At 37.5% G+C, this 11421-nt stretch overlaps 2 protein-coding genes and 1 pseudogene across 2 annotated transcripts; 1 reads left to right on the top strand and 2 right to left on the bottom strand.

Moving 5' to 3' along the window:
* Nucleotides 1-153: 153 nt before the first annotated feature.
* LOC9300071 (DNA-directed RNA polymerase III subunit RPC5) lies at nt 154-4126 on the bottom strand. The gene is made up of 14 exons (XM_021010416.1): nt 3995-4126; nt 3405-3784; nt 3247-3315; nt 3065-3166; nt 2913-2981; nt 2702-2824; nt 2442-2489; nt 2234-2340; nt 2061-2132; nt 1869-1920; nt 1100-1728; nt 652-861; nt 450-570; nt 154-366 (listed from the first exon to the last, which is right to left on the bottom strand). Exons 2-14 carry the CDS (start codon nt 3771-3773, stop codon nt 307-309), a joined length of 2031 nt encoding a protein of 676 aa, XP_020866075.1. The 5' UTR covers nt 3774-3784; nt 3995-4126; the 3' UTR covers nt 154-306.
* Nucleotides 4127-8283: 4157 nt separating this feature from the next.
* On the bottom strand, nt 8284-9989 carry LOC9301813 (annotated as a pseudogene).
* Nucleotides 9990-10690: 701 nt separating this feature from the next.
* On the top strand, nt 10691-11217 carry LOC9301812. Its single transcript, XM_002865692.2, is given in 2 exon segments — nt 10691-10938; nt 10941-11217. Coding segments are annotated over 2 exon segments (267 nt in total). The 5' UTR covers nt 10691-10839; the 3' UTR covers nt 11109-11217.
* The last annotated feature ends 204 nt before the right edge of the window (nt 11218-11421 follow it).

Below are 11421 nucleotides of genomic sequence, written 5' to 3'. Positions count from 1 at the left end.
CGAGTTTGAAGCTCTTTCTGAGCAATGCAATGCCTCTCCAATCAACAAATGTCTAATCCAGCTTTTGTAACTTAGTCGTCTATGTGTGCTGTTTAGTTCTTTTGTTGTTTCTTATGTTATTTTCCCCTGTTGGTGTGACCAACTCTAGTTGAGTAATAGAAAAAGGTTGTTTGATTTCAAAAAGGGAAAACAAAATAAAAATCCCTCAAAATTACTGAACCGTTTACAAAATGAGTTCTTAGGATATATCAAAATTTATAGATCATTAAAATCTAGTCATGATGATTTGTGAGTAATGATAACTCATCATCGAGCTTTCTGTAAAACCCATCCTGAAGAGTTGGTTTCACAGAGATCGTGCATCACCTGTGACAACACACAGAGTTTAGAGACTAAAACCACACTTTGGTCGAAACACAAAAAAGTCGAAAGAGAGCTCAAGTGAAGACCTTTATATATTCGTTGTTGGTGATTTCACGATTAAGTTCGTTCCTGCCTGCTGCAAATACTTCAGCCTTCATAAGCTTTGCTCCAGGTCCAGTTCCGCAAAAAAGGCTAATCACCACTCCCCTGATGATAAAAAAACAGAGAAATTAGAGATTCGACAGAAACATAAAGAACCAATATGATCATGTTCCAACAACAAATAACCTCAAAGAATCGTATTCAGGATGGTCTGGAGATGATATGGAGACATAAGACCCGTGAATGTTAGCAGCCACTTCACTTATAACGTCTTTGAGCTCATCCTGGTAAGCATCCACGGCTAACGCCACATTCACTGCCATTCCTGAATCAGCTTTTGGATTATTTGATGTCGAAACTGCAAGATCCCTAAGTCCTTGGCAGATCGTCTCATACCTGCACAAAAATCCATATGAAATCCAAGAAAGAGATTACTCACACGTAATGTCTGATCTAACAGTTTTAGTTTCACAATGGCTTTTTCTTTTTGAGGGTCACTTAAACTACTTAGCCATAAGTTTCTGTAATTAACTCTCGTTCCTTTTTCGTAAGAAATTCACATGTTATGAAAGAAACAAAATCTGAAAATTTCAAAGTTTAGATAATTGCAGAGTATAATTCTCAAGAATCCCACCTGCAAACTTTGTGAGTTTGAAACACCTTTTTCAAGGCCTTTGGTAACGCCCACCGAAGTTCTTCTGGCATTTTTTGTCCAACAACACGAGGTATCGTATTTCTTGAACTTCCTCCTTTGTCCGAGAGGGTTGTTGGAACCTCCGGTTTAACTGTAACTGAAGAATTTTTGCCAACGACATTCCTCCTATTATCAGCTCTACTTTTTCTGGTGGTTAATATTGACTCTATAATCTTTTTCCTATTCGTCCATAAAATATCTTGCTCCTTAACAATCTCCGGGTAGGATTTTATGAATGAGACATCAGTGGGCTCTTTGAACTTCCAATCGTTTAGCAGAGGCCTTTCTTTGGCAAATTCTGTCAACATAGATTTCATAATTATCATCTTCTCGCGTTGAAAACCCGTTGCTTCAACTTCAGAGTACTTTATAGTTGTATTCTGGCTGAACAGAGACAGGACATATTCCCTGATACTTCTACAGTTTTCATCTAGTCCCAGTAGCTTAGTTTTGGGAGTCCATAAACCTTGAACTAACCAGCCATCTTCTTGGAGGGCCCCTAAGAAATCCTCGTCTGAGAACTCAGGGGCATAATGCTTAAGAACATTGTATCGAAGCAACGGAGATCCCTGTTATGATTCGAACGATTTAGACAAATGGCTTTTATTTTATTCAATACTAAAGGCCGGAACCATATAACCTTCATCTTGAAAAACAGAAAATAACAAAATAATTGAGAAACACAATGCTGATTACAATAGTTACCAACCTCGCAGAGCAACTTTTTCACACGTTCTTCAAGTGGTAGGGAAAGCAAGACCCTGAAAGCAGAAGACTATATCTTAAGAAAGGGTGTAAATGTTGACTAGATGACACAGATGACCAGGCATTGGTAAAGCAACAGTGATTTCTTTTCGATGATAAGATGACAAATTAACTAGATGAACCTGATATATTGTACCTTTTTGATGTTTCTTTCAATTCAGAGTTTCTGCTGCTTCCCCCACGGCACAGTTCGTTGATATAAACGTCCCTTCAATACAAAAAGATATTAAGAAAAAAGAAAAAAGTTTAAAGTAAGCAGGAAACCCCAAAATTATCTCACGCGAACTCAGTGAAAGGAAGACATCATACGGGCTCATGTTGAAATCTAATGAAGAGTTCCCATTCGCCATCATCCCGTTAAGATATGTGGAGCAATATTCGGATTGAAGTCCATGATACTTGAGTGCAACCCAAGTCTAAAGGAAGAAGAAAGATAGCAGCTTAAGTTTACATAAGCACCAACAAACCAAAGAAAAGAAAGGATCACATAAAAACAAAATAAAACCAAATCTCATACTTCTTCGTTAATTGGTTTCTGATCCGTCGAAGCCTGCACTCCCTTGTTCTGCCACAGAATAAATATATGGACTCAAAACTAGTATCATATAAACGGTGGCACAAGTAGCCAATCTACTTGGGCATATCTTTGACACAGCAGAAAGAAGAAGTGAAATAGAAATAAGACTGAGCGATAATGCTAAATCTACAGCGCTTTAAAAACTGAACCAAGATCGATACAGGTCAATTCTTTCGCAAATGTTGGATCATGATCTATACCTGTTTTTTGGATGTTCCGACAGATTCTTCAGTAGATTCTTCTTGTTTTTTTTTGCCGTTGGATGAAAGATACTGCATAGACGGCCGGAGCTGAGCAACAGCATGAACAGGATTCAAGTGTAACTGCAAGTCAACAAGTCCAATTTAACAAGATATCCAGTCCACACTACACAACAATGTTATGAATCTTTCGAAAACGAGGAAAAAATACCTTATCACCTGAAAGAACCCCAACAGCATAATCCAAAGTAGGAGGCTGCTTCCATGTTGTTTTCAAGGTCTACCAAAAAGAACGAAAAACAAGAGAAATGAAGTTGCATCAAAAAGATTAAACTTGAATCAAGCTTAGAACTAAAACACTACCTGCTTAGTCATATTTAGTCCAAAATTGGAGTCATAGTTCTTCGAATGAACATCCATAGACAAGTCAATTTCCACTTGGGAGGTAGAAGTATTCACTCTAACCTTAAAGACACATAAACAAACAAAAAGATTAGAACCAAAACAAATGCAGGTTCATCACAATAAACAAAGGGAACACTTACTTCTTCGCATCGTTCATCCATTTCGTATGGACGCCAAGACGGTCTTAGAGGATATTGTAGAACATAAAGCTGTCACATTTGACAAACATACATTAATCAAAACTTCAAAAACGATAAGCAAAATCAAAATGTTGTTTGAATAATCTAATCCAATAGACCTTAGTATTAGCATCAAACGACGGATTAAAGAAAACATCGATTTCACGAACAACAACATCTTCTTCTTCTTCTTCTTCCTCCTGCAATGGAAGCTGCTCATCTTCCTCAATCAACTCAGTATCCATGAACTCTGGCTCTTTATCCACTTTTGAATCAATCTCCATTTTAACAGAGCCATTATAAACCTCAGTTTCAACCTTAGGACCAGCACCTTTAGCATCAACGTCATGCTCACTCTTGCTCACAGACTCAGTTTGTGATTGCGGCGGTTCCGGTTTAGGTTTCGGTTTAGACTTTCCGGCACGGCCAGGAGCGAATCTACGGGTTTTGGCAACCTCTTTTGGTTTGTCTTCATCATCAAAGTCCATATTTTTACTTCCTGTGACAGTGCAAATTAAGGGTTTTTTTCATTGACAATTCAATAAAACAATAGTCCAATCAAACCCAATACGTTAATCATAACAAAGTTCATGAGCCAAGATTAAAACTTGTCTAATCACTACAAAAAACCAATACTTTCGGAAATCTTTATCGATAATGAGCTGATAGAAACGGAGCTGCAGAAGAAAGAAAGAAAGAGGGCAAGAACCTGAAAATCAAAGTAGAGAGAGAGGAGAAATAGTCGGCTCCTCCGGGCAAAAGAAAACGTCGGCGAAGAAGATAGTGAAAACGAAAAAAAAAATGAAACCTTTACGGTTCGAACCAGAGATATGACTGAAAAACATAAAACATCAATTTTTCAACCGAGCTATTATACTTTTTAGGGTTTTCTTGAACAAAATAGTATTTAGTACTAAACTTTGTGTGCTCCTGATTGAATTATAAACTTCTTTAATATATAAAATGAGTTTAGAAAGTTAAAATCTACATTAAATTCTAATAATTAGTGTATTTAAAATATTTAAAAAATCATTATTAGAAATTACGTCAATATATATTATTAGATCAAATATGATAAATTTTTTGTCACTTATGTTTTTAATTTTTTTTTTTTTAAGTAAGTTTATAATCAAGAATTAATACGATCAACTAAAAAAATTTCATTATGAACTGCAAAATAAATTTTAATTTGTTAGGGGCTATTCACAAAACAAAACAAAAACAAATCTAAGTTTTGGTATTTAGTAGTTAACGCGTGTACTTCTCCATAAAAAATTGCAAAAAAAGTGGATGAGTGGGATACGAGAAAGAAGGAAAGTCTCTCTCAGGCAACATTACCGAGGCAACTAAAGAATCTCCTTTTTCCGACGCCGGTGGAGGAGGGGCTCGCCGGCGTCGGATAGTCTCCTCCTCTTTCGTCTTTTCCAGCAACCTCTCTGTAGATCCAAACCGTTTCAAGACTTCACTACCACTCCACCGCGGGAGCTTTCAGATCCGACGTCTCAGCTGTTCCGGCGAGGCTTTAATCGGCTTGAAGGTCCCATATAGTGTTGAACTTTTCTCGGTTCTCAACCGAAGTACTTTTTTACCTCTTCACCAGTCTGTATCACTTAACAAATCTCACCTCCATGGCTCGTCGGAGATGGAGTTGGTCCCGGGTCACATTCAAAGCCCTTTCCATGTATGCGTCGGCGTCGTTCGTCTCTCACCGGAGTCATCAGCAGCTGCTCCATCCCTTGCCCGTTCAGATCAAGCCACCATCTCTTGCAACCAGCTGCGGCGGACTCTCTGGGTGCTGCCGGATATCACTGTCACTGACCTGGTTTGCCTCTCGGTTTCCTTAGCCGAAGATAGCTACACCTCCAAGCTTTACCGCCGCTTTTGATCTAAACGGCCGCTACCGATCTTCCCCTCCAAGTCTGAGATTTGTCCAGCATATACTCTCAGATCTGCTGGATCTAGGTCTATCGCGGGTTTTTCCCGAAGAAAATTTTCACCGGCACCTTTTCCCGGCAAGATGTACATGTCTGTATTTTCCGGTGGTCTTCATATCTGGGCTTGGCCCATGAATATTATTGTAGCTTGTGGCTCAACGTTCAATCTAAGTAAGCCTATTGTTGAAGAGTTTGGCCCATTACATGTTTTATTTTGGCCCAAGTCTATATTGTCAAATCTTTCTTCTAGCCCATTTATCGTGGCCTCTTCTTCATTTTCATCTGCTAAGGAGAGATGTATGATGACAAGTCTTCATTTTCATCTGCTAAGGAGAGATGTATGATGACAAGTTCCTCCCTGAGGGAGAGTTCAATCCCATTTTCCTCCGTCTTCACGGAGAGATGTTCCACTTCATGCTATTGTTTTCATCTTCCGGCTCTTAATACGAGAACTCTTTTAATTTCTCTAACCGTCTTATCATCTTGCATATCGATCTGTTCGGGATTAGAAGATGCAGTGGGATTTGTATCCTCCTTCTCCGCCTTTGATGGCCGCTGGCCTCCGGATCTCTTTCGGTTGATCCTCTGTCTGTACCTTGGTGCAAACCTTCTCGGGATTAAGCAAAAAGTCTCGAAGATATATTCTTTCAACACTCCGTCGTCTCTTTATCACAGACGACGAGAACTTATAGACCTCCAACGTCCGACTCATCTCATAACCAATCTCTCCGTCGAATCTAGAATTTTCTCGGGCGTTCTCCGAAGATCTTTACCACCGTGTACCACCGCAAAACTCTCCTCTGCATCCTCTGCCGGTTCTGCTGCTTCCCCCAAGTACCGTTTCAGTTCTTTTAAATCAGTTGCCGCAATTTGCATCATTCCTCCAGATCTGTTGCCGCCGTTTCTTCAAGCTGTCAGAAGAGTCCCCTCCCAGCCGCGGGTGCGTTTGGATCCAACAATCTGGAAAGCTTTTCTGATGCTCGTTCTCGCCTCTCCGGTTAGCCGCTGTCTCTGTTTCGTTTCTAAGAATCTTTGTCGATTAAGGGACGAAACCCTAAACGTAGTGGGCCGGTTTCTGCCTTCCTGGTTTTTGGGCCAGAGGCCACATTTTTTGTTATTGGGCCTGCTGAGGCCACGAAAATACATAATGAATATGGGCCATCTCTTGCTCATTTAAATGAATATGGCCCAGCTTTTGTCTTTCTGGTTTTTGGGCCAGTGGTTAGTCCCTTTGTTTTTGGGCTTGTTGAAATTAAAAAGATTAGTATGTTTCTGTTTAGATGTTTCTAAGAATAAGAATCCACAAATTTTCAATGGATATCTTTATCGATTGGATAGTAATTTCGCTCCGACCACTCTATTTTTTGGGAGTGATCAATTATCGGTTATTAAGAGATCTTGTTCGAAAATTTGGATGCTCTTATCTTGCGACTTTGAAAATCCAGTTCCAAAGAACCGCGACAATAAGAGGGATCGAATTTTATGGTGTGAAACCAACCACATTCTTCATTTGGGTAATCACAGCTTGCTAAGGCCAGTGGCGTTTGGTTGCAACAAGTCAGTTTTCAAGTTTGGGAAAATGAATCAAGGTGGTCAGGGCATGATTGGAATATTGACCCTAGAACTATCTTTTCCCGACTCAATTAATTCCTCCCTTGAGGAGAGACATGGCTTTAACTTCCTCTTTGATGAAAGAGAGACCTCTTCAGCTAGCATCTCTCACAGGCGTGGTAAACTTCTAATGTGCCTTCTCCTGAGAAGCTTAGTTGAGTTCCAAAACACTATGCTTTCTATGGTGATTCCCTTCACGAGACGAGGAGGTTTTTTGTACCCTTTTACATCATTCATACTCACGGGCACTAACCTTCCATGTATCTCTTTGCTTGGTTCGAGAATTCTGCCTACTTTTGTTTGGTTTCGTTTCCTTCTCTTTATCGACGACTTTGGACTTTGGATCGCGAGATTTTCTTCTCGTCCTTTTTGCGACCCCCCTTTTCAGGGAATGAATGCTCATGCATTTCAGGCGCAATATTGGAAGTTTAAAACTGCTTGGAATCTTTTGTATTCCTTGTGGCAATAGTTACCATGGAGCTTGGCATTCTGGAAAAGGACAGCCCTCCGCATCTTCGAGAATCCTTCCTTCGTGGTGGAACTCCTTATCAGTAGTATTTCTATACCTTTTGCTGTAACTCTTCAGTCTAGGTTTATTCCTCGTATTTTTAATGGTCGGGCTGTTTGTTTAGCTAAGAAAGCCCGAGTCCGTAATTGTATTTTTTCCCATGTAAGCTCATCGGTTCCTGATTGGCTCTCCCTAAAGGAGAGTCTCTTCCCGATAACTTAATAAAATGGTGTTTGACGGAAAAAAAAAAAAAGTTAACGCGTGTATTGGGCTCTTCATATTTTTTTTTTCGAAAAGGGAGAGTTTAGTAAATAAATGATGGGTGATCAGTTTGGAACATAAAAGAATATCAAATGTGTGTGAACGGGTTCTAAAAGTGATCCTGGCTTGGAATCAGATTATCAGAAATCATATACACAATCGTTATTGTCCCAAAATGTTATTCAAATTCAATCCTCAAAAAAAAAAAAACACATCACACTATCTTTACTTTCTACTAGTTATTAATTTAATTTTTGAATCACTTTTATCGAGTAAGAATCATAAACAAATAAAGAAAGAGACTCATCGTGCTTCACTCTCTTTGAAGGTCCATCCGCACATGAATATATGTCACGTAACTCACGTTATACAAGCACGTCAATATCCAATCTCAAATCATAGCTGCGAAACAGTTTTATACAAATAAAAATTTATAGTTCTTTCTATCTACTATTTTATATTTGTCACATACGCTAAACGCAAACGAAATAAAAATATTTATATTTGTATGGCATTTTGGGGTACGTTGTAAAAAAGAAAATGAAAACCTGAACTTTAAAATATTATTCGCATGTAAATGCAAACATGTTTTGACTTTGAAACCGTCAAAACCTTAATCAAATTCTTACTATTTCTTTCGTTCAAACAAAATGAGAGAGCATCTTTAAAGGGCTTTGTTAAGAAGAAGTTGCAAGAAATGTTTGGATTGAATTTATTCAAAAAGGGGTTTGTAGATTAATTTAACCGGAGAAAAGCTTAATAACATTGACAATTAAGTTAAGAACATAAGAGAAAGCCTCATGTAATGGTAAGCATGGATGAGACCAATAATGATTTGGCCTCTAAGAGAGTTTCTTTTGTCGGTTTGGTGGAGTTCAGCGAGCGTCCATCCTTGGGAGCTAGAAAACGGTCTTCGTTGAGGATAGCCAGTGCATTTGCAAATAGTAACAATCCTTCCATCAGTGTCCAGAATCCCATGATGATTTCTCTGTGGAAAGAATTGAATACAATCAAGAATCATGCAGAGAAATCAAGCTGGAGCTGCCAGTGATCTGAGAGAGAAAGAGGAAGATGGTAATTGAATTGAGAGTTTTATATGCAAAAGACAATTGAGATTTAAAACTAAAACTATCAGCACAAATCTTGAATCTGTGACACTTCATCAGCCTGTCATGAACTTCTTAGACGGCCAACCCCTAATGAACAAGCTTAAAGCATCAGACCACAATACAACGTGAATCAAGAATCAACAGATCTTAACCAAAACACTTGGGATGCAAATTCATATTCTACTTAGGTCAAATTTTTATAAGCATATGCAGAATTAAGATCAGTAGTTCACACGCTAACCAACTTATCTAAGGAATAGATTGAATCAAGTTTCAAGATTTTAACTAAGGGGAAACAGAATCGGTCAAATCTCTGAAGAATATATCTTGAACGGAACTAAGAGGTTAATATCAATACAATTCTGCTGTTAATTTCGCATGAATCTAACGAGCAAACGAATAATTGGATTCTAGATTAGGTGAAAATAAAAACAAGACCTCGTGGCTGGATTGATGCAAAGATCAAGAAGGCTTCGAAGAAGAACCATCGTCTTTGTCGCCGGAATCAGCGACGAGAATCAAAAGCTCTCGATCTCTTTCACAATTGGCCATCACAATCGCCGGCTTCTCGTCTCCCATAGCCGAAAAACTCAAGTCGGAGAAGAAGAAGAAAAAAGAAGGCTAAAGAAGAAAGGGGCCAATAAGATTAAAATCCTCTAATTCTTTTTTGTTTTTTTTGTTTAACCTAACGATCTATTTCTCTTCTAATTCTTTTTTGTTTCTCTATTTTTTTTTTTAATTATGTTATTACTTAGAAAATTTTCATTTTCCCGGCTACTCCTATGATAACGTTTTTATAGTCATCATTTATGCTACCGTAGAACAAAAAATTAGGCGCCACTACAAAATGATTTCGCGGTCATCCTACCATAATGTTTGCCTTTTCGAAAACGCTATGAAAATTTTCTCGAAACTCAACTATAGCAGAACCATCAAAAACGCTATTATGTACTACTATTAATACCCTTATTTTCTGTAGTGATAAGACGAATACGTGACAACTGACAAGTAAGAGCGGATTGTGTTTGCCGTACGTGCTAGGTTGGAATGAATACCATTTTCAAAATGTTGGTAATTAAGCTAAAAGAACCTAAGATCAATTTTCTTTGTACATCCAAAAACAGAATCGAATGCTAATGCCTAAATTTTCCTTTAATGAATTGGAGACATCTAGTAGTAGTACTGACAAAACACAATGATCATTAATGATAATCAGCCACTAAAGCAATTATAGTGGGACAAACACAAGAAAACCCAATGGAAGCATGAAACACGTTCGGATGAATATGGGACCAAAATATCGACAAGTTTTTAACTTTTGTCCTCACAAAAAGAAAGGAGATTTTTTTTTGTAGCTGTAGTGCAAGACCTACTGAACCAGGACCGGCTCAATTATTGACGAGACCCGATGCTAGACCTGTCTCAAAAAAATTAAAGGCCCTTAGACAATTTGTCTATTATTATAATTTAAAAAAATACCAAATTTGTTGTCATGTGGTTTTTAATTATAGAAATGTTATTTTCTTAAACTTGGATCTTTTCATATTGTTTTTAACAAAATTTAAGATTTTTAAGGTATAATTTTTTATTTAGTTGGTTATTTTGTAAAAAAAAATGGGGATTTTTGTATGAAAAAAAAAAACAAAAAACAAAAAACAAAAAATTGGATCCTAGGACCCTGTGGCCTAGCACTCCTAGCACAGGTGCTAAGCCGGGCCTGGTATGAACAAATATATTTTCTTTATATCTCCTATATATAATGTTTGAATAAATTATTTTGAATATAATAAAATAATAAATTATAGTTTTTCAATTATTCAGCTCAAGATAAATACGTAATTTCACTCTTCCTTATATTCAACGTGTCAAAACGGATCAAAGTGGATAGCATATATCAGTAATTTGTGGAATCTGGTCCTACAAACTTAAGATATTTTGTGGACTAGATACGTTAAACATTAGAAAATTATTAAAAGAATGACCTCTAAATCAAAACCACTTGTCATAAACAGTGACTCACATCATTATTTTAATAAATTCTCATCTTTTGTTTTTAGTTTTCTTGCAAAAACATAACAGAGAAGAACCCAAAACTAGAAAACGGAACAGAAGAAGAGAGCAAAACTTGGTGATGTCAGCTTCCCGATGGACGTTGATGGATCTACCGTCGTATCTGTCGTCATCGTGGGCATTCCGGTGGCCGGAGGTGAATCTTTCATACCGGTGGCCGGAGTGAATCTTTCATACCTGAGCTCTGGTTGGAACATGAGATTGTTGTCGTTGTCGGGTAATCTCTCCATAATCGATGATCTTTTGTGGAGTTTTGTCTCGATCGTTGAATCTTTAGCTATCGTTACTACGATCTGTTGCTTCTTCTTGTTTTGTGGTTGTACCCTTTAATTCCTTCTTTTTTTTCATTATTTGATTTTCTATATTTAGTTCCGAATTTATTAACCAATTAAAATCTCTGTAAATAAAATAATCAATGAATTTCGGGACTTTTCTAGCATTTTCCTTAGCCGTCACTTGAGTTCTTGAGTCTTCATAGATGAAAAAAATAGATCAACAATAGAAAATGTATGACACTTTATTTATAGATCAAAGTGATAAGTAACTAATACCAATTTGGTTTTGTTATAACATTCTCTTCCCAGTTTTGAGTGAGATTATTTTAGTACTGTTATTCTTGGTCAAAGGTGTTTCTTTAGTACTT

This window comes from Arabidopsis lyrata (genome assembly GCF_000004255.2).
Source record: "Arabidopsis lyrata subsp. lyrata unplaced genomic scaffold ARALYscaffold_8, whole genome shotgun sequence".
Taxonomy (NCBI): Eukaryota; Viridiplantae; Streptophyta; class Magnoliopsida; order Brassicales; family Brassicaceae; genus Arabidopsis; species Arabidopsis lyrata.
The sequence above is the reverse complement of the archived record's forward strand: the minus strand, read 5'-3'. Positions and strand labels throughout refer to the sequence as shown.